We start from the raw sequence: 21138 nt of genomic DNA, 5'->3' as shown, positions 1-21138 counted from the left end.
AGACTAGTCTTGAACTCCTGACCTCAAGTGATCTGCCCCCCTCAGCCTCCCAAAGTGCTAGGATTACAGACATGAGCCACCGTGCCTGGACAATCACCCCCAGATTCTTTTCCTAGGCCCAGACTTCCTAGTGTCCGCTGCCAGGTGCAGGCTCACCGGGACTCACCTAAAGACTGCTTCATCTTGGACAGTGTCACTGTCTTCAGCTCGCCACTGGGGGTCTTCATGGCTGCCTCCTCTGCCATCCCCCCAGTTCCATTCTCTGAGGGCCCTGGCTTGTTGGCCCCCACCTTGGCTGCCTCTCCATCCAGAGGTCGTGGCAGAGAAGGCCTGGCCTTCCGAGGCTTGTGGTAGCGCCCATTGGCCATGCTGGGGGCGGAGGTAGGCGCCGGGGATGGGGAGCGTCTACCCGGAGACTTGCCTTGACCCCGGCGGCTGCGGCTGCGGCTCTGGCCCCGGCTCTGGCTCTGCAGAGCGTCCGCTTGGCTCAGGGGCTCCATCAGCAGCCAGTTATGCCGCGGGGGCCGGGGAGCCACGGGGGGTGGCTGGGGAGGAGGTGTGCACGCACTTTGGTGGGGGGCGAAGGCATCTACTGGCACGTCTTGGAGAGGGGGAATCCCTTTATGAGGGTGGCGGGGGGCACAGGCACTCGGAGAGACCTTGAGGCCCCCCAGCCGCTTCCGCAGCTCCCCATCATCTTCCTCCTCCGGGTAGCCGTTTACCGGCAGCAGGTAGAAGCCTCCACGGCTGTCTGAGGAAGAGCTACAGAGTCAGCTGCCCCCTCCTCCCCTCTCAGCTTGGACCACCTCTCCAGGACCCAGGCCACCTCTCCAGGACCCAGCCATTGCCTTGGTTTGTGTGGGGCCTGTGGGAGCCAGGCCCCGGGTTGCTTAGGCCCTACTGCAGTGCGGCCCACCCAACAGGAGGCCTACAAACATGTTCTTTTTTTTTTTTTTTTTTTTTTGAGATGGAGTCTCTCTCTGTTGCCCAGGCTGGAGTGCTGTCCCGTGATCTTGGCTACTGTAGCCTCCACCTCCCAGGTTCAAGCGTTTCTCCTGCCTCAGCCTCCCGAGTAGCTGGGATTACAGGGGTGCACCACCGAGCCCAGCTAACTTTTGTATTTTTAGTAGAGACGGGGTTTCTCATGTTGGCCGGCTTGGTCCCTGCTCTTGACCTCAAGCAATCCACTGCCTCGGCCTCCCAAAGTGCTGGGATTACAGGCGTCAGCCACCGCACCCGGCCTAGAACTGCATTTTAATACTTCCTATTGGAATCGTTACAGTTCTATTTTAATGTGTCTAAGAAAAAATATGACTAGCATACCAAATGTGATTCCTCAGAGGTTACTGCACAGAATGAGACTAGATTTTAGAATTTAGTGGGTTTCAAACCAACTATTAAGTAAATAGTAGTACAGGTGGTGACCAGCAGATGTGATAAAATGGCTCTGGTGGACAAGAGCTTTCCTTCAGAGAAACACAATGTGTCTCAAAGTCACAACTGCCCCCCGTGGGGACAGGGGTAGAAGGCCCATCCTCCCTTCCCTAATCTCCCAGGGCGTGCCCCTCCCTGGGCTCTGGGACTCTGACTGACCAGGCACGGGGGTGATGAGGTGACGCTTGGGCGGCGTGTCCTGCTGGGCTGGTCTCAATGCAGGAGGCCGGACTAGTTGGAGAGATGAACAGGTCAGCGGCAAGGCACCCCGCCAGGCTCCAGGATGGACGAAGCTCAAAGGGCTCTTGCAATCTCTGCTGTCCTCTCACCACAAGGTCCCATCTGCACCCCCAGCAGGCCTCAGGACCCAGAAACCCCCAACCCCCCACTGCTGACCTGCCCTGCTCTTGAGCGCCTCAAAAGCCTCCAGCTCCACAGGCATCACCATGCTGTCGAAACGGCCCAGGTCTGTGGGGGCTACCACACTCCTGCGAGAGGGTGAGATGGCAGGGGTGGGAGGGGCAGGAAGGGTTTCAGTTCTGGAGGTGCCAGGATGCTAATCAGCCCTCAGGAGGTGGTGGGGGGCAGGCGGAATCAGGGACCCCTTCCTGCCCCCAAGCCCTCTCTGTAACCTCCTCCACCTGATGTCCCGCAGCAGCAGCAGCTTCTCGGGCCTGTCGAGGATGGCCAGCAGGGGCCTCACCAGGTCCTCCACGCCTCCCTCGTGCACATACTGCGACAGAGGCACCACAGGTCAGACAGCAGTGGGGACTTCCAGAGCTGGGTGAGGGGAACACCAGGGCATGGAGGTATTTCCCCTACGCATGTAGGGACCCATTCAGCCCGTGGGAAAGGTTCCCGCCACCTCCAGCTGGACACAGGGTGGTCTGATCTTGGTAATGGGGTGGAAGCCTGCAGTCATAACAGACCTGCAGTCAAGGGCAACGGCATCGATAAGAGGTTTGGGACAGACACTCTTCTAAGCCTTTTACATACGGTCTCTCAACAACCACTCTGAGAAATGGCACTAATTATTCCCGTTTTACAGATGCAGAAATTGAGGCTCAGAGAGGAGAAGGATTTAGCTCAAAGCCACACAGATAAGGAAGGACTGGAACCCGAGAAGTCTAACTCTTGCCTGCTTGGTACCGGAAAAGGATGTGCAGGGAGTGGACTCTCCTCCCCACCCCCACATCCCAGGCAGAACGAAGGCATTTGAGCCAAACACTAGGCTGTGTGCCTGGCTGTCCCAGTGTGTGTCTGCACACAGACCTACAAATTAGGCTTTGTTCGGGGCTGGAATGGGAGCCTTGGGGAAGGAGCGGCTCTGCAGAAAGCCTCTCCAGTCAGTTCCCGGGGGGTGGAGCCCCTTCTGCCTGGCACTGCCCGGATGCCACCAGCCACACCCCACTGACTCTAAAGACCTGAAAACACTGGGATCCACCCTACTTGGATGGCACACCGCCCCCTCGTGGCGAGAGGGACACTGAGTCGAGGACACGCACGCATAGAACACTTTCTATGGGCACAGACCCAGAGACAGAGCATGCCCTGGTGGTCAGAATGAGTCATTCATAAACCTCTGGAAATAAATAAGATACAAACGATGTGTGTGGCCCCAAACCACACACAGTTACAGCGATTCACACATACACATATCAACAATACATTCCCTTTTGTTTGGAGAAACACATATGGTGCAGAACCAGCCCCATCTGTGCACACGGACTTGGATTTGGCACCCACTAAGTGCCAAGTCCTGTACTGGGCCACGGGGGCACAACAATAAAGACCCTGTCTCAGTTCTTCACGAACTGGGTCTGGTGGGAGCAAGGGGCAGCTGATTCACATACCCCAATGAACTACAAACCACGGGCAATGGGGCACAGGGAGTTTCAGAGGAAGGCGGGAGGACCCCAGTGGGCTTCATGGAGGTGGTGGCATTTTCACTGACTCTTAGAGGATAGACATAGGGAAAGCATAAAAGTTGGGAAGAAAATGTTGCAAAGGTGGTGTGGAAAAATGAGCAGATAGTGATTTAAATGTGGCCATGAGGTCCATGAAGAGCCTCCCTGCAGGGCTGCTGCACAGGTCGTGACTATGTGAGTAGCGTCCCTGAGGCTGTGCAGGTCGTAGCCCTTATAAACCTATGCGGTGGTTGTGGGAAAGTGGAGGCTGGTGGGTTAGGGAGTCGAATCGGGGAGGACCTCTAAAGTGAGAGCCGGGAGCTTATACTCTATTCTGCTAAGAACAAGAGGTCACCAGGTAGGTTGCGGAGTGGACAGCAATCAGAGAGGGATTTCTTTCTACTTCATTTTTAAATTTTTATTTCTTTTTTTGAGACAGAGTTTCACTCTTGTTGCCTAGGCTGGAGTGCAGTGGCATGATCTCAGCTCACTGCAATCTCTACCTCCCAGGTTCAAGTGATTCTCCTGCCTCAGTTTCCTCAGTAGCTGGGACTATAGGCACCCGCCATCATGCCTAGCTATCCTTTGTATTTTTAGTAGAGATGGGGTGTCACCATATTGGCCAGGCTGGTCTCGAACCCCTGACCTCAGGTGATCTACATGTGTCGGCCTCCCAAAGTGCCGGGATTACAGGCGTGAGCCACCGTGCCTGGCCAGTTAGAGAGGGGGTTTCTGATTCCTGGTCTGGCAGCTGTAGAGAGATGGCTTACTTGGGGAGAGGGGAAGCCTGGAGTTCAGGGCTACATGCCCCAGTCACTAGGAGAAATTTACTCATCACTCCAGCCAGGGCTCCATCACAGAGGGTCTGATCTCTTGCTGTGGGGGACTTGGGTCAGGTTTGGGTAGTGGTTGAGCTCAGCAGGTGGTATGGGGGCCCAGTGGGAGGTTTGGGCAGAGGGGAGGGGAGAAATGAGAGAAAAAGCGCTGCCAAAGAGATAGATGCAGAGCCCCACCTCGTGGCCAGATCTGGCGTTGCAGGCTCACTGGAGGCTGGTACCCGCTGCCTCAGCGCTCAGAGCTGAGGGTCACACCTACTGAGTTTAGCCCAAAGCCCCTTAGCTTCCCCCAGCACACACCCCCATCTGCAGCTCTGCTGCAAATGGGACTTGGTAACAGGATGCATAAATGACTATGTCTCAGTCTCCAGGTGACAATGCATGGACACACACACACACACACACACACTAGCCAGACATGTGCTTGCACATACACACAACAACCATACAATCAGATCGACACAAACCAGGTACCCCACAGACACTCCAGTGCACACAACACACAGATGTATAACACAGCCCCACTCTGAGAAAGGTGAGGGGTGAGGAAATCCATAAACAGTTTTCCAAGACCCCCCAGCTTGCCCTCACACAGAGTGTGCAGACTCCTCACATCAAGCGCAGCGCACACACCCGGCCTTCCTGAGACAGGGACAGCAGAGGACCTGCCAGTCCTGGAAGGAGTGAGCCATGCCCCATGGGCCTCCCAACATGTGGGCCCTAGAGACAACTTCAAATCTGACTCCCTTCCGACCCTGAGGCCCTCTGGTTCTGCTTGAAGTGGAAGGGAGCAGAGAACAACAGTTTAGGTGTTGGGGGCAGGGTTGAGGTGTGTAGGGGATGCAAAGGATTACTTACCTGAGCAACAGGGGAGGGGAGGGCACCTGGCATGAGGCCAGGCTTGCCGGCTGGCCCAGGAGCAGAGGGTGGCATGCAGGGAAGGATGGAGGCTGGGAGAGGGCAGAGGCAGGGACTCACTTCCCCCACTCAGCACCTGTCTGTTCCTTCTCTTCTCAGCTTGAATATCACCTCCTCTGGGAGGGCCTCCCAGCTCACACCATCTAAGTGTGTCTCCTGGGTTACCCTCTCATGTTCTTTTTTTCACAGTTCTTCGTGTGACTCATCACCATGGGTGTTTAGGTTCTAGTGATTGTCTTGCTTTTCTTCCTGTGAGCTGGCGGATGTGTGTGTGTGTAACAGGGGTGACTTCTGATTTTACCGACCACTAGCCTCCTGGCATCAAACCCAGACACTGGTCAGTGTACAGTGGCCTGAATGATGGGCTGGGTGACTGAGGGACCATGTGCCAGGGCTGCGGATGGGCTGGAGGCTTACCCGGGAACAATGGCGGGTGATGGCCAGCACCTCGTCATCAGTCAGCAGCCTCTGGGCCAGGTCCTGAATGAGGGGCCGCCGGCTCTCCCAGGCCTGAACCTGCTCATCCACCCTGGGCAGCTGTCTGGTGGGACTCCCGGACCTGGCAGAGAGTAGGGCCCGGCCCCTCTCCTGGTCTGCAGGGCAGGAGCCAAAGGGTGTGATAGGGAGCCAAGAGCCATCAGAGGAGGGGAGAGGGGCTTCCCCAGCAGGGTTGGGCCCCAAAACTGGCCAGCTGAGAGCCAGGTGCTGGGGGCAGAGTCCTAGCCTAGCCTATATGCACCCCACCATAGTTGCCTACAGCAACCTGCCCACCAATGCAGCACCAACCCCAGCCCCTCAGCCCCCAACATGGACCCTCTGGTTGCCTTGCTGATCCTATACCAGTCTGTTTCTTAATGGGGTCTTAGCCCAGAGCCCCTGAACATGCACCATCATAGTAGTCTATTCCCGTTGGAGCCCCAGCACAGGCTCCCTCATCACCCCCAAATCTATCTTTGGGAGTCCCAACACAAGCTCCTAAAATGCACCCCAGTATCTGTCTGCCACCTTATCTTTTCTAGTAGGCTTGGTCCCATTCTTTTAGCTGCCCCCAATACGTACCAGTCCAGCTGCCTGATCCCCATGTGACCTTGACTGAGTTTAGTCCAAAGTCACTAAGCTGGCCCCCAGCATGCACCCTCATCTGCTGCTCTATGTAAACCAGGCCTTGGTAAAGGGATCCATGAATTACCGCGTCTCAGTCTCCAGGTGACAAACTTCTGCACTGGCCCCAAGGCCCCTGCTATGAAGAAGAAAGAGGCTCAGCTGTAGGCCCTGGCTCCCAGTCTGAAATTGGGGGTCAGGAGGGCTCGGGACAAGCTGGAATGGAAAATTCAGGCTGGAAGTAGTTGGGATGGGGAGGCAAGAGGCCTGGCCATTAGGGGCTTGAAGGCCATGCTCAGGCTAGGGACTTCCTTCACAGGTGGTGGGGAGTCATGGACGGTTTTGGATCAAGAAAGGGGGCAGTCTGAGATCTGCTTATGCAAATTCATTTGGAAGCAAATGTATGGAGGGAAGAACCTCAGGGACAGAGCTTGGGGGAATACCTACCTTCAGGGGACAGAGGGAGAAAGAGGAGCCTTGGAAGGAGACAGAGGAGTGGCCAGAGAGGTGGGAGGAGAAGCAGCAGAGGGCAGGGCCCTGGGAGCTGTGGGCAGAGAGATGCGCTGCCGGAGAGGAGCCAGCAGCCCTGATTGGAAGGGATTGTCTCTCCAATGGTACCATCACCTCGAGACCCCAGAACATCCCACCCCTGGGGATGAGAAGCAGAGTCCAGCTCCTCATCCTCTGGTTGTTTTGTTGACCCAACAACCACCCCCCTTCTGAAAACAGCACACTGATTTTCCCCGGGGACCCACGCCACTTTGTTCTTAGCCCATGTACTCCAGGGTGGGTACATGACCCAGGCTGGCGAACAAAAGCACTTTCTCTCTCTCCTACATCAGAGCGATTTATTCTGCATGGCACAGGATCTCAGCTGGGCCAGGGCAAGCCTACCCTGGGATTTCAGCTGGAACTATTTAAGGAGAAGTGCTTTCCCCTGGGGTTGCCATGCGATAGAGGCCATCTTACCTCCAAGTCGGCAAAGCCCACAATAGTGAAGCCAACTCATGGAAGAGAGTTTTCCTTTTTTTTTTTCTTTAGAGACAGTGTCTTGCTATGTTGCCCAGGCTGGTCTTAAACTCCTGAGCTCAAGCGATCCTCATGCTTTAGCTTTCAGAGTAGTTAGGATCGGCCAGGCGCGGTGGCTCATGCCTGTAATTCTAGCACTTTTGGAGACTGAGGTGGGTGGGTTGCTTGAGTCCAGGAGTTTGAGGCTAGGCTGGACAATATGGTAAAACCTCCATCTCTACAAAAAATGCAAAAAATTCTCTGGGCATGGTGATGCACACCTGTAATGCCAGCACTTTGGGAGGCTGAGGTGGAAGGATCGCTTGAACCAGGGAAGTGGAAGTTGCAGTGAGCCAAGATCACACCACTGCACTCCAGCCTGGGAGACAGAGCGAGACCCTACCTCAAAAAAAAAAAAAAAAAATAGTTGGGATTATGGGCGCATGCCACTAAGCCTGGCAGAAATACTTTCTAAAGCTAGTATGAGTTGAGATTCTGTCACGTGCAACTCCAAGTGTCTTAACTCATCCATCCTTAGTCTAGTCTCTGAAACTCACCAGGGAGATGAGAGGGCCTCTTGTGAGTATCCTTTGGCAGACCCCAACATGGGTACACTCTGGTCTAGGCCCTTCTGCTGGCTCTAATCTAGAAATGGCTTTGCTCAAAGATGCTTCTAGAACTGGATTGAGCCAATGGAACTCTGACTAGGGGAGGTGAAGCCAAATGCCCTAGGAAAAGTGTGCCCTACTGCTGCCACCACCAAGAGGACAGGGATCTGATCGGAGCTCTCCCATGTCCTCGATGTGCTATGATTCATCAGTTTTCCTTTCTATAAAATGGGGAGATGAGGCAGTATAACAATGACCACTACATTTTCTGAGCACTTTCTATATGCCAGACAATGTACTAAGTGATTTGCATACACTGTTTCACTTACTCCCCACCACTCTTAAAGAAATAGGTATTACTGGCCAGGTGTGGTAGCTCACGCCTATAATCCCAGCACTTTGGGAGGTCGAGGCAAGTGGATCACCAGAGGTCAGGAGTTCGAGACCACCTAGTCTGACCAACATGGTGAAACCCCATCTCTACTAAAAATACAAAATTAGCCGGGCATGGTGGCGCTTGCCTGTAATCCCAGCTACTTGGGAGGCTGAGGCAGGAGAATCACTTGAACCTGGGAGGCAGATGTTGCAATGAGCCAAGATTGCACCATTGCACTCCAGCCTGGGCAACAAGAGCAAAACTCTGTTTCAAAAAAAAAAAAAAGAAAGAAAAAAGAAAAGAAAAGAAAAGAAATAGGTATTACCCCCATTTTACTCAGGAGGAAACTGAGGCTCTCAGGGGTTGAGTGGGGACTCAGCAGGTAAGAGGTGGTGTGGGAATCTCAACCCAGAACTCCTGGATGCCGAAGCCAGTGGACTTGACCCTGTCTTCCTGTCTGATCCACCCATTACTTACCTTTCTCTGTGTCCAGGCCAGGGCAGGCTTTGGCCAGGCTCCTGCTGTCCAGTGTCCAGGCCTCTCTGCGCCTGTCCCCTGCTAGCCTCCCCTGCCGCCCTCCCTTGAGGAAGAGGTTCATCAGTGTCTTGGAGCGCTGCAGGGCACCCTTCTCCCCAGGGGACCCCGACTTCTTCTTCCGCAGCTTCTTCTCCTCTGCAGACACGAGGGAGCAACCGGGGGGGCTGGAGGGGTGGGCAGAAGGAAAGGACGAGGGGCAGGGGTGTGGGAGGGGCAGAGAGAAGGGAGAGGAGGGGGCGGTGGAGGAGTGGGAGTGGGGTTCCTCTTCTGACTTTCTGACCTTTTCCCCCACGCACAGCTGTGGCTATGTAAGGAATTTCCCTTGAGGGCCAGCTGGAGAAGCATGTGTGTGTGAGCAAGTGTGTGTGTGAATAGGCCACGGAACTCCAGGATCCCGCGGCTGGGGTTAGGGCTGGTGAGGGGAACAACTGATACGACCAGGAGCTGAGACTAAGGGTGAGTGTGGGGTCCAGGGCTAATTTAAAGTGGAGCCCAGAGCAGGGTCTGAGCAGCCGGGAGCTTGGATTGGGCAGGGCCTGGGTCAAGGCCAGGGGCAAACGGAGGTTTGAGCCCGGGTGTGAGGCAGGTTTTGGAGCAGAGGCTGTAGAAAAAGCAGCAGCCACCCATCCCCCACGTACCCCACAAGGTCAGGTGGCTCTGGGAGCGCGTGATGGGTGGCCGGGGTCGGCTGAGGGCCAGCAGCAAAGCCGTCTTGGGGGACTCAGAGAGCGCAGAATCAAGGCGGCGGCCGGACGGGGGTCCGTCTGAGCGGATGGCCGTGTCTCTGAGGATGACAGTGGGCCGCACGCTGCACCAGGTCTCTACCAGACCCCCCGCATCAGGCTCCGTCTGCATGGCTGTATCCGCCCGCCCCCAGCCTGGGCAGAGGCCGCCGGGCTCCTCCGGTCCCAGGCAGACGTCAATGCGGTCCGACGGCTGGGAGCCCGAGCTGTAGGGGGCGCTGGAGGCGCACGAGGAGACGCTGGAGCTGCACTCGGAGGCCGGGGACAGCTGCTGCAGCACCCCGTTGCTCACTGCAGGAAGTGGGGAAGCCAGGGGTCAGCGGGCTTGCTTCAGGGCCCTGCCGGGCTTGCAGACCACCCTTGGGCTTAGGGGTGGAGGAGTCAGGGTCAGGCAGCAGCCTGGGTTAGAACCTCAGTGGTAGGGAACCCGCTGCTCCAAAATGCTGCCACTGACCTCGGGCATGTCACTTCTCGAATCATCTACTGAGACCCCAGACCCTAGAAGAGCCTGCATTGAATCTGCAGATTCTCAGAAGGGACCCCAGAAATAGCTCTGGACTGTGTGAAGGGTCTTGGTTCCTGTCCTTTTCTTTCTTTTTTTTTTTTTTTTGAGTCAGAGTCTCATTCATTCTATGGCCCAGGCTGGAGTGCAGTGATTACCACACCGCAGCTTACCTGCTGAGTCCCCACTCATCCTTGAGAGCCTCAGTTTCCTCATGAGTAAAATGGGAGTAATAATACCTATTTCTTTCTTTTCTTTTTTTTTTTTTTTTGAAGACAGAGTTTTGCTCTTGTTTCCCAGGCTGGAGTGCAATGGTGTAATCTTGGCTCATCGCAGTCTCCGCCTCTCAGGTTCAAGTGATTCTCGGCTTACTGCAACCTCTACTTCCTGGGTTCAAGTGAGTCTTGTGCCTCAGCTTCCAGAGTAGCTGGGATTACAGGTGTGTACCACCAGACCCAGCTAATTTTTGTATTTTCAGTAGAGATGGGGTTTCATCATGTTGGCCAGGCTGGTCTTGAACACCTGACCTCAGGTGATCCACCCACGTCAGCCTCCCACAGTGTTGAGATGACAGGTGTAAGTCGCTGCACCTGGCTTTGTTTCGTTGTTGTTGTTGTTGAGACAGTTTCTCACTGTGTCGCCCAGGCTGGAGTGCAGAAGCACAACAGCTCACTGCAGCCTCAAACTCCTGGGCTCAGGCAATTCTCCCACCTCAGCCTCCCAAGTAGCACAGACCACAGGCCCTCACCACCACTCCAGTTAATTTTTAAATTATTATTTGTAGAGATGAGGTCTCCCCATATTGCCCAGACTGGTCTCAAACTCCTGTGCTCAAGCGATCCTCCCACCTTGGCCTCCCAAAGCACTGGGATTACAGGTGGGAGCCACCGCACCTGGCCCTTTTCTTCTTCAGAGATCCTGGCCCCACCCTCAGGACTCAGCCCTTTCCCTCCAATATTGGAGATCTCAGCCACTTACGACGGTCCAGCCAGCAGTACTCAGAAACCATCTCCTTGTAGGCAGGGTACCGGCCGGTCTCCTGGGTAGGGCATGATGGACACAGGAGGGAAGGGAGAGTGAGAATGTGGCAGGGTGACAGGATGGGAGTAAACCTTCAACTTCATTTCTCTCCTCCAAATTCAGCATGCTCTGGCCACACAGGCCACTTTCTTTGTGAACATGCCAAGTTCCTTTGTCCCTCAGGGCCTTTGCACCTGCTGTTCACTCTGCCTGGAGGCCTGCCCTGAGCCCAAGATACAGGGGCCTTCCTGAATGATTCCATTTCATCTCTCTGTTAATTTTCTTAGTGGATTTGTCACCATCTGCAAGCATCTAGTTGATTTGTCTGTCTCCTTCCAGTAGCAGAGAACTCATCTGTCCTGTTCACTATTGTAGCCCCAGTATCTGGCACAGTGGCCGGCACATAGCGGGTGCTCAAAAATTGTTGAATGGCCGGGTGCAGTGGCTCATGCCTGTAATCTCAGCACTTTGGGAGGCCGAGGCAGGTGGATCACCTAAGGTTAGGAGTTCGAGACCAGCCTGACCAACATGGAGAAACCCCATCTCTACTAAAAATACAAAGTTAGCTGGGCATGGTGGTGCATGCCTATAATCCCAGCAACTTGGGAGGCTGAGGCAGGAGAATCGCTTGAACCCAGGAGGCAGAGGTTGCGGTGAGCCGAGATCGTGCCAGTGCACTCCAGCCTGGGCAACAAGAACGAAATTCCATCTCAAAAAAAAAAAAAAATGCTGAATGAATGAGGGGCTGAGTGGGAGTGAGGGGAGGTGTTTTGGGATAATCTGAGAGGAAGGAAAAGGAAACATGGGATGGGTGAGAGGTGGAAATGGGTGGGGGAGGGCGGCAGAGGAGGCACCCAGTGACCACACAGGTGAAGGCTTGGGGAAGCAGAAGGGTGGAGCAGGGGCTGGGGTTGGGCCCGCACTCCTCCAGGAGCCAGAGTGAGAAGACTTGATCTTCAGACAAGTGTGAGACCCAAATGAATAATGAATCCAGCTGACTCCTGTGAAATCCAACCTCTGGCCTCAGCCCAGCCCTCCTTGCTCTGCGCCCTGGGGATGCCCACCACCCAGGTCCTGCCCAACGCCATAGCCACCACCCCTCCCTTCTGGGCTGGATATTTGTTCCTTTCAACCTGAGGCCTCTACCCTTCACAAGAAAGGGCACCACTCTAGCACTGTGGGGAGTAGAACTGGAACCAGGTCCAGTCACTGACCAGCTGAAGAAGTGACCTGTTCATGAGTTGCTGTGCCTCTCTGAACCTCAGTTTCTTCTTCAAAATAGGGGTGAGAACAATGCCTGTCTTCCTTCTAGTGGCTGTGGGAATGTCATCAATTGCAGAGTAGTGGGCATAACTAAGAACTAGGGTGGACTGGGGAGCCCCTCGTCTAGCCTGGCCTCTCCCAACCCCCACAGTTCCGCCCACCTTGATGGTCAGCATGATGTGTGTTTGGCCCTTTAGCACCTCCACGGCCTGGCTGTGGCTGATGTCATCGAACCTGATGCCGTTGGCTGCCAGGACCTGGTCCCCCACCTTGATGCCATTCTCCTCGGCCAGCCCACCATGGTCCACTCTGGGGCCAGACAGGAATCAGGCATCAGTCTGATGGGCCCCTGGTCTGCCCTCCCTCACTTGCTCCAGACTCCCTTCTCTTGACACAAGATTGCCTCATTCAGGATCCTTGACCCTCCTACTGGGGCCTCCTGCCCCACTCCCAGACCCTCATTGAGACAAGTGGTTGGCCAGGCTCATTTGCTGACCATCCCCACATCCCAGCCTGGGCCCCACTCTAGGCCACATTCTCAGTTCTACCCTGAGACACTTCCTGCCTCGCCCTCACTTGGACACGTAGATGCCCAGGCCAAACTCCTTGCCCCCGCGGATGTTGAAGCCCAGGCAGAAGTCGTCGGAGGTTGTGTAGAGGTGGACGATGCGCCGGACGCCATCCTCTGAGCTGCTGTCGGACGGCGTTGAACCGCACTTCTCCACTACCAGGCGCCGATTCACCACATCCACCCTGGACAACAGCAGGGGACCCTCAGGCTGGGTTCTCCATCCGTTGCCACCTACCGCCCTCCCAGCAGCTCTGCCAACTTCAGGGAAAGCGGGGCTTGCCTTTGGGGGACTCCCCACGCCTGAGATCTTCAGTGGGACATAGGTTCATTAGCTGGGAAACCAGCCTAATCACCTCTTTTTATTGAGCAGCTGCAATGTTATAGGCCCATTCCTTTTTGTGTTGGTTTTTGTTTTTTTGAGACAGGGTCTTGCTCTGTCCACCCAGGCTGGAATGCAGTGATGTGATCATGGCTCACCGCAGCCTCAACCTTCTGGGGTCGAGCTGTCCTTCCACCTCAGCCCCTTGAGTGGCTGGGACAACAGGCACACGCCTACCATGCTGGTATTTTTAGAGAAGGGGTCTCGCTATGCTGCCCAGGCTAGGTCCCATTTCTAATCCTTCCAGAATCCCTGTGGGGAGGTGGTATTTGTTCCCAGGTTTCACAGCAGCAGCAGCAGCAGCAGCAATGTGGGAGCAGGGCCACTGGGATCTGGGAGAGCAGAGCTATTGGAGGAGGGCAGGGGAGAGACTCGTCTCTCCTTATTTTGAGGTCAGGGCTTGGGATACCCTGCGTTTCCTGTGCCAGTGAGCAGGAGGAGCAGAAGCCTCTCCCACCAGTGGGTTTTGGGTGGTGGTAGGGCTGGGTTGGCTGGGGCAAGGCCAGGGCCAGGATGAGGGAGTTACTGCTCACCACGTGGTCTTCTCCTTGGAGAACTTGATGCCCGGCACGCGGCCCATGCGCCGCACCATCATGTGCAGGCAGCTGCTGCCAGTCAGCACCTTCACGGCACTACCCATGGTGGTGCTCTCCAGGCTCAGCCCATTCACCTCCGTGATCTTGTCTCCCACGCACAGGCCAGCCCGCTCTGCACCACAGGATGGGAGTGGCTGGCATGGGACACTTGGGAGAAGGGTCCCCAGGATCGGGCTGAGCCTCCCCGATCAGATGAAGCTCCCTGGGGTCAAACTGAGCTCCTCGATCAGAGTGGGGATCGTCAGAGCAGGGGCTGAGTGTTCCCAGTGCCTAGGGATCTGTCCCTTAAACCATTCTGCCCTGAGGGTGGGCCCTGTCCCCCCATCAATCAGGCCCTCCAGAGCTGAGGACTCTTCCCTCTGTCCCTGACAGCAGCATTGCCTGCCATTCTGAGGTTGGAGTCACATTCTAAGCCTGGACTTGATCCTGGGGGTTCTGCTTACCTGCCCTGCTGCCTTCCTCCACTTTGCTGACGAAGATGCCCAGGCCGTGCTCTGAGCCCCCCCGAACGCTGAAGCCCAGCCTCCCTGCTGGACTCTTTTCCACCCGGACTGAATGGATGATGTCACTTTCATCACTGTTGGCTGCAGACACAGGGATTTAGGGATGCCCCCATATTCATTCTGGGCGCAGAGGGCCCCTGGGTTCCCCAACTTGGGGCCTGCAAAGGCTGGGTTGCTGAGCACAGTCATATGGGCACATAAGGCCCTAAATGTGGTGGGGGAGGACAGTCTATTTCTAAGTTCCCTCCGGGTGATTTTTTTTTTTTTAAAGAAACAGGGTCTTGCTCTGTCATCCAAGCTGGAGTACAGGCGTGTGATAATGGCTCACTGCAGCCGCAAATTCCTGGGCTCAAGTAACCCTCCTGCCCCAGCTTTCCAAGTAGGCCCACAGACACCACCACTGTGCCTGGATTCGTTTTAATTTTTTTTGTAGAGGCAGGGTCTCACGTTGTTGCCCAGACCGGCCTCAAACCCCTGGCTTCAAGCAATTCTTCCACCTTGGCCTCCCAAAGTGCTGGGATTACAGGTGTGAGCCACATGTCCTGCCCCCTCTGAGTGATTTTGAGACCATGGAACAGGAGAGTATGAAGAAGATGAGGTTAGTGGGCCAGAACTCTATGCTGAAGACACTATTCTCTAGCTGGCTGTAGTGGTCTATGCCTGTGGTCCCAGCTACACGGAAGACTGAGGCAGGAGCCCAGGAGCTCGAGGCTGCAGTAACCTGTGTTCACACCACTGCACTCCAGCGTGGGTGACAGAGAGAAAAAAAAATGCTGTTCTCCTTCCTGCCTAGTGTGTGTGTGTGTGTGTGTGTGTGTGTATCATGTTTACTGAGCTTCACATGCCCATGGGCCTGGGGTAAGCCAAATTAATAAACAATTCTGTTTCTTTGAGGGTCAGATGGACAGACAAGAAGGATCAAGATTCTGTTCTATGGGGCACAGCTGAGGGTGTCTGGCCTCATTAGCTTGCAGCATAAATTAGTGTAGTAGCTCTATCTTCAAATGGTTGTAGGGCTACCCTGTGGAAAGCATTAGATGCTTTTGTTTTTGGCTGTGTGAGCCAGAAGACAGAACCTGCCTACAGTACTCTTGCCCACACAGTGGAATTAGACAGAGGCAGATTTTATAAGAAAAAACCAAAACATTCAGCTGTTGGAATTGAAATGGGTTTTCTTTCTTTTTTTTTTCTTGAGACAAAGTCTTGCTCTGTCACCCAGGCTAGAGTGCAGTGGCGCCATCTCAGCTCACTGTAACCTCTGCCTTCCAGGTTCAAGTGATTCCCCTGCCTCAGCCTGCCAAGTAGCTGGGATTACAGGTGTGCACCACCACACCCAGCTAATTTTTGTAGTTTTCGTAGAGATGGGCTTTCACCATATTGGCCAGGCTGGTCTTGAGCTCCTAATCTTGTGATCCGCCTACCTTGGCCTCCCAAAGTGCTGAGATTATAGAAGTGAGCCACCACCCTGGCCTTGAAATGAAAGGGGTTTTTTAGGACAGATAGTGAGCTTCCCATCTTTGAAGGCATGCAAGCTGAGACCCAGCAAATCCCTGTCTGGAATCCCTGAGGCCCCTTCCATCTCTTAGACTCTTTGATTCTGAAAGCCAGGGTTCTAGGAACTACCTGGCTACATGGAGAAAGAAACCCCAAACCCATCACACTGCAGTATGTATGTGCCCAAGGCGGCCCTCTCCATCACACTGGGGAAAGTAGCGGGGAAGGGGGTTTCTAGAGACTGAAGCTGTCAGGTAAGATTCCTTTTCTTTTCTTTTTTTTTTTTGAAATGGGAGTCTTACTCTGTCACCCAGGTGGAGTGCAGTGGCGTGATCTCAGCTCACTGCAATGTCTGCCTCCTAGGTTCAAGTGATTCTCCTGTCTCAGCCTCCTGAGTAGCTGGGACTACTGGCGCCCACCACCATGCTCGGCTAATTTTTTTGGGGTTTTTTTTTTGGTATTTTTGTATTTTTAGTAGAGATGTGGTTTCACCGTGTTGGCCAAGTTGGCCTCAAACTCTTGACCTCAAGTGATGCACCTGCCTTGGCCTCCCAAAGTGCTGGGATTACAGGCGTGAGCCACTGTGCCTGGCCCAGGTAAGGTTTCTTTAAGGAGTCCGATGGGTGGGATTTGGATGGGTTGGGGGGTGGGGGCACTGACAAAGGGGAAGGAGCCAGCAAGGCTCAGCTGTGAGCCCTTGAGGAGGCCTTCCAGTTACAGAAAAGCGAGAAGGCTGGAGGGGTAAGTTGGATCCCAGGGGAGAAGCTGAGATTTTTTTTCTTGGGTAAGGGTTACTCTAGAGGTGCTTCTTGACAGGGAGAAATCACACACACACACACACACACACACACACAGACACACTTCAATTTGATCTAAGAGAAGTCAGGTTACAGTGCATGGCCAGGGCAGCTCAGAAGGAAATCCCTAAGGGGAGCCTGTGGGCAGGGGTGGCGCAGGACAGACATGGGGGGCGGGGATTTCCCAGCTGATGAGATTACACAGATGTCAGGAGCCTTTCAGCCTTAGCCAAGGAGCCTTTTGCTCCCTTGCTCCCAACCCTCTCTTTTCAGGGCCTCACTGGGGCCTCCCTAGGGCCCTGGGTCAGGGGATGTGAAATCTGAGGTTTTCCAGGAGCTTGGGCCCTGCAAGGAGGGAAGCTTCTTTACCTGCACTGCCCCAGCCTCTCCCCCAGGCACCCCATTGCAGCCCCAGCTCTATGCCTGCTTCCACTCTTGCCCCCTTTAGCTATTCTCTATACAGTACCCAGAGTCAGCTTTTTCATTAGATCATGTCTTTTCCCTGATTAAAAACTTCAACACCTGATCCTGCTTCTAGACCTCCAGTCTCCTTACCATGCCCTATAAGGCCCTGCCTGGGCTCTCCCCTCCCCATACATCTGCCCTCCCTTCCAGCCACCCTCCCCTCCCTCACTGAGCTCTGGCCACACTGACCTTCTTCCTGTTCCTCATGGAGGCCAAGCCCCTCCAGCGCCCCTCTGCCTGCAGTGCTCCTGCCAAGGCCTTTAGAAGGCCAGCTCCTTTTCCTTATTCCCGTCCTGTCTCAAGCACCACTTTCTCAGAGAAGACTTCCTGGAGTGCCCTATCCCTCCTGCCAGTGAGTCCCTCTTATAGGGCTTCTCAAAGCGTGGTGCTGGATCAGCAGTGTCAGTGTGGCCTGAGAACTTGCTAAAAAATAGAAATTGTTTTGCTTTACCGCAGACCCTCTGAACCAGAAGCTCTGGGACTGAGCGCTGCAATCTATCCCTGAATGAACCTTTCCAGCAATTCTGAGGCATCTAAAGTTTGAGAAGCACTATTCTATCATATCATCAAATGATCACCTTCTGACTCTTCCCATCCTTTGTCATTGTTCCCTTATTTGTGTTATTTATCTGTTTTCACTAAACTGTAAGCTCAATCATGGTAGGGTCTTTGTAATTCTCTTCTAGTGTATCTCCAATATGTTGCACAGTGCTTGGTATTTGATAAGTTTTTTTTTTTAATAAGTGAAAGAAAAAATGGATGGATGGTGGGTGGATGGATGGATGGATGGACAAACTAGGAGAATGAGGAGAAATGCATTAAAGGTAATGCTTTCCTGGATTAAAGGTAATGCATTTTCTCTGGGACCAATTGAGTTTAAGGAGCTGGTGGGACCTCATTGGGCTGATGTAGGTGGCAATGTCCCCCTTCCCACTGCTTATTCCTTATCATCTACTTTACTCCCTGGGAGTGATCTAAATAATACCATGGGGCAGGGTTCCAGGCTGTGGGGACTTGGGAGCTGTCTGTGCTCAGGCAAAGGGGAGAATTCTGAGCTCAGAGAGTCTCAGCCTAGTCAGAGTAGAGGCCAAGTGGTAAGAGCAACACCCCAGTCTCTCACTTGCTAGGAGATGCTGCTTCCTTGGCTGCACAGTGGCACTAGCAGGAGGTAGAGGGAGAAAGCAATCATGAAACTCCTGGAAGAGCATCTTTAGAGGGACGATACAGGCCAGGCACAGTGGCTCATGCATATAATCCAAGCACTTTGGGAGGCTGAGGCCAGAGGATCCCTTGAGCAGCCTGGGCAACATGGTGAAACCCTGTGTCTACAAAAAAAATAAACAAAATTAGCCAGGTTTGGTGGTGCATGCCTGTAGTTCTGGCTATTCAGGAGGCTGAGGCTGGAGGATCACCTGAGCCCAGCAGTTTGAGCCTTCAGTGAGCTGTGATCACACCACTGCACTGCACTTCAGCTTAGGTGGGCAACGGAGCAAGACCCTTTCCCTCTTAAAAAAAAAAAAAAGAGGGAAAGTATAAACAGCCCTTGCATCATACATGGACAAGGGGTTGGGGGAGACAGAGAGAGAAAGAGAAAGAGAGTCTATTGGGGAGAAGTATAGCATAGTTCTTTTAATAGAATGGGGCTAATAAAGGCAGCGATGCAATGCCTGCCTCCTTTTTCCCCAATGTCTCCTAGCTCCTCTGGAGACTTCTGCTCCCTGACCAGAATGACAGTGGTGACCCTCAGCAGTACCCTGCTGCTCACCAGAGGGTGAGGCATAGACTGGTGGATGACAGGGGTGAGTGTGCCAGGCCACTGGGGGAGGAAAGCCGGCTCCCTGAGCAACATGTTCCTCCCCACCCCCCAGCCCTGCTCTGTTGGCTTGGGGAGGGGAACAGAGATGCCCTGCTGGGTCAGAGGGGGAGGAGCAGGGCCTGAACAGTCCAGTCTGGGATCCAGCCAGGGGAGCGCTGCTGGCTGAGAAAGAGGAGAGGAGCTGGAGATACTTATCTGGTCCTGCCCACAGAAAGCCCAGGCCCAGGGGGCCTAGCTCCGCCCCTGGCATTCAAGGTCCTGTCTTGCTCACCAGCTCTTGGTCGCCTCACATCTGTCACTGTAGCCAGGCTGGCTCCTAAGTGCCCACCCACCATGCTCCATGCTTTTCACTTCCAGCCTTTGTTGATGATAGCTCACCCCTGCCACCAGCTGCTCTTATCGCTCTGTCCTGCTACACTGGAGATTTCTGGAAGGTGAAGATGGAGCCTGATCTCTCTCTAGGTCCCCTGCAACACCTCCCCAGGGCTGGTATAGAACTGGTGCTCCTTGAAGCGGCACTAAGCAACTACATAAGCTTAGGTCTCCCCATCCCTGAGGGAGCTCCCTCCCTACCCTTAACCCTCCTCTTCTGAACATTTGCTGCGCTGCCTTCTTTCCCCTCCTTCTGCACTGAAGCCCTGAATGCTGTCTACCCACTTGGGAACTGACTCCTGGAAGCCCAGCACAGAGCTTGTCACACAATGGACTGGTGGATGGAAGATGTACTCTTCCATTCTGCCCCACCCCTCAGAAGTACACACAAATGGATCTGGAGAAAGGCAGAGTCCATGGGAGGAAGAGGCCAGTTCAATCCCCTGCCTTGCCCACCTGGGGCTAGCAGACCACACACATGCCCTTTCCTGCTGCCAGGGCCTTATCTCCCTCCTCTGACCCATCTCCGACCCTGGAGCCCTGCAGGATTGGCCTGGGGAGAGGCCAAGGGCAGGTGAGGAAGAGTGTATGGGTTCCCAGGTGGCCTGCCACCTCCCTGTGACTCCCATCTCTTGAATTTCCCCACTCATACTGGCTCTGCCTCCTTCTGCTGAGTTCCCACTGTCCCCTACCCCCACCCTTCCCAACTGACGCCAGTGGCTGGGCCCCGCCCCACCTTCGATGGGGGAGTTGATGAGGATGACGCGTCCCATGGGTGATGAGGCTCGGATTCCACGGGGGGGCCCGTTTAGCAACCGCTGCTGCTTCTTTAGCAGGTATCGCGTTGCGGTGGAGCCTGAGTCCCTGCCTAGGTGGCCTCGAGAGGAGAGGGAGCTCAGAGAGCCAGAGCTTAGATCTCCTAGGCCCAGTGGGTCGAAGCCCACTGCGAAACCGTGCGCCATGGTGGCTGGGCTGGGGTGGCACCCTACGGGTCCAGAAGGAATCTGCTAGCCCTGGAGAGGACAGCCCCGCGTGCTTCGAGCTCCATGAGCCTCTGTGCCAGGCTGGGGTCTAAGCAACGTGGAGGCCCTCGCTTACGCTGCCTCTCAGAAGTGTGAGCTCCAGGCCTGGACAGGGAAAGCAAGGACAAGGGAGGGGTGTAAATGTTTCCCCTGCTGCCCCCAGAACTTCCACCCCTCCCGGCTGGTTTAAGCATCCTGCCCTCCCATGCCTTAGGCTCCCCTCCTGTCTCACCCCAGGCCAGAGAACTGCCCTGTCCAGGCACCATTGTGGACTGTCGCTGACTATACAAGGCCCGTGGGAACTTTTCATCCCTCATTCCTGCTCGCAGCTGAGTTATCTACTCTCGTCCCCAGTCCTCAGTAGAGGTTGAGAGTGGAGTTGGGATTACTGCGGGCCCTTGGGCTTCAAGCGGCGTGAGACAAAAGAGGTCCAGACAGTTCATGGCATCACCTCTCTCATGCATATGTAGGCATGGGGGTGTCCTGAGGTGGTGGGGGTGAGGGGGGCGTGGACCTTAGCTGCGGCCGAGGAGGCCCCCCCCCAGACACCCCTGGGCTCCAGGCTGCGACTCTGGGTCTAAAGAGGTTGTATAGACCTCTCCCAAGCTTGCGGGGAGGATCTGCTGGAGAGGGGTCCCATCACATCCCGGGCAAAACCTGGGGCCAATTCCCTCAGAGAAGCTCTGCGACCCAGAATGCAGCACCCCAACCCCAACTCAGCCCTTCAGGCCCGCCACCCCTTTGTGTCTGGCCCCCCCTCACCTGGTCGCTGGTACGCCGCCGCTTGCCTTGCAGGCAGGACCACCCGCAGGCGAGAGCTGCTGCTACAGCCAGCAAGCCCGCCCACTCTCCGCGGAGGCTGCGGGAATT

General features: G+C 54.9%; 1 protein-coding gene across 4 annotated transcripts in view; it reads right to left on the bottom strand.

Annotated features, from left to right (window-relative positions):
- The window catches only part of PDZD7 (PDZ domain containing 7), a 23155-nt gene extending 2017 nt beyond the window's left edge, over positions 1–21138 (bottom strand). For 2 of the 4 annotated variants that reach the window (XM_017531217.2, XM_037739518.1), the window contains exons 1-15: positions 21031–21138; positions 19983–20373; positions 14243–14383; positions 13737–13911; positions 12830–13006; positions 12415–12562; positions 10949–11009; positions 9364–9759; positions 8666–8860; positions 6285–6335; positions 5513–5688; positions 2076–2167; positions 1831–1922; positions 1594–1665; positions 167–751 (exon numbers count right to left, since the gene is read on the bottom strand). In XM_017531217.2, the coding sequence (XP_017386706.1) occupies positions 167–751; positions 1594–1665; positions 1831–1922; positions 2076–2167; positions 5513–5688; positions 6285–6335; positions 8666–8860; positions 9364–9759; positions 10949–11009; positions 12415–12562; positions 12830–13006; positions 13737–13911; positions 14243–14383; positions 19983–20208 (2587 nt within the window). In that variant the 5' untranslated portion in view covers positions 20209–20373; positions 21031–21138. Of the gene's footprint in view, positions 1–166; positions 752–1593; positions 1666–1830; positions 1923–2075; positions 2364–5512; positions 5689–6284; positions 6336–6643; positions 6741–8665; positions 8861–9363; positions 9760–10948; positions 11010–12414; positions 12563–12829; positions 13007–13736; positions 13912–14242; positions 14384–19982; positions 20374–21030 lie in introns of those variants that run through there. The other 2 variants (XM_037739519.1, XR_001826103.2) reach the window with 2 other exon arrangements.

Source organism: Cebus imitator, unplaced genomic scaffold (assembly GCF_001604975.1).
Source record: "Cebus imitator isolate Cc_AM_T3 unplaced genomic scaffold, Cebus_imitator-1.0 Scaffold71, whole genome shotgun sequence".
Taxonomy (NCBI): Eukaryota; Metazoa; Chordata; class Mammalia; order Primates; family Cebidae; genus Cebus; species Cebus imitator.
Note: the sequence above shows the minus strand (reverse complement) of the source record. Positions and strands in the feature narration are given on the sequence as shown.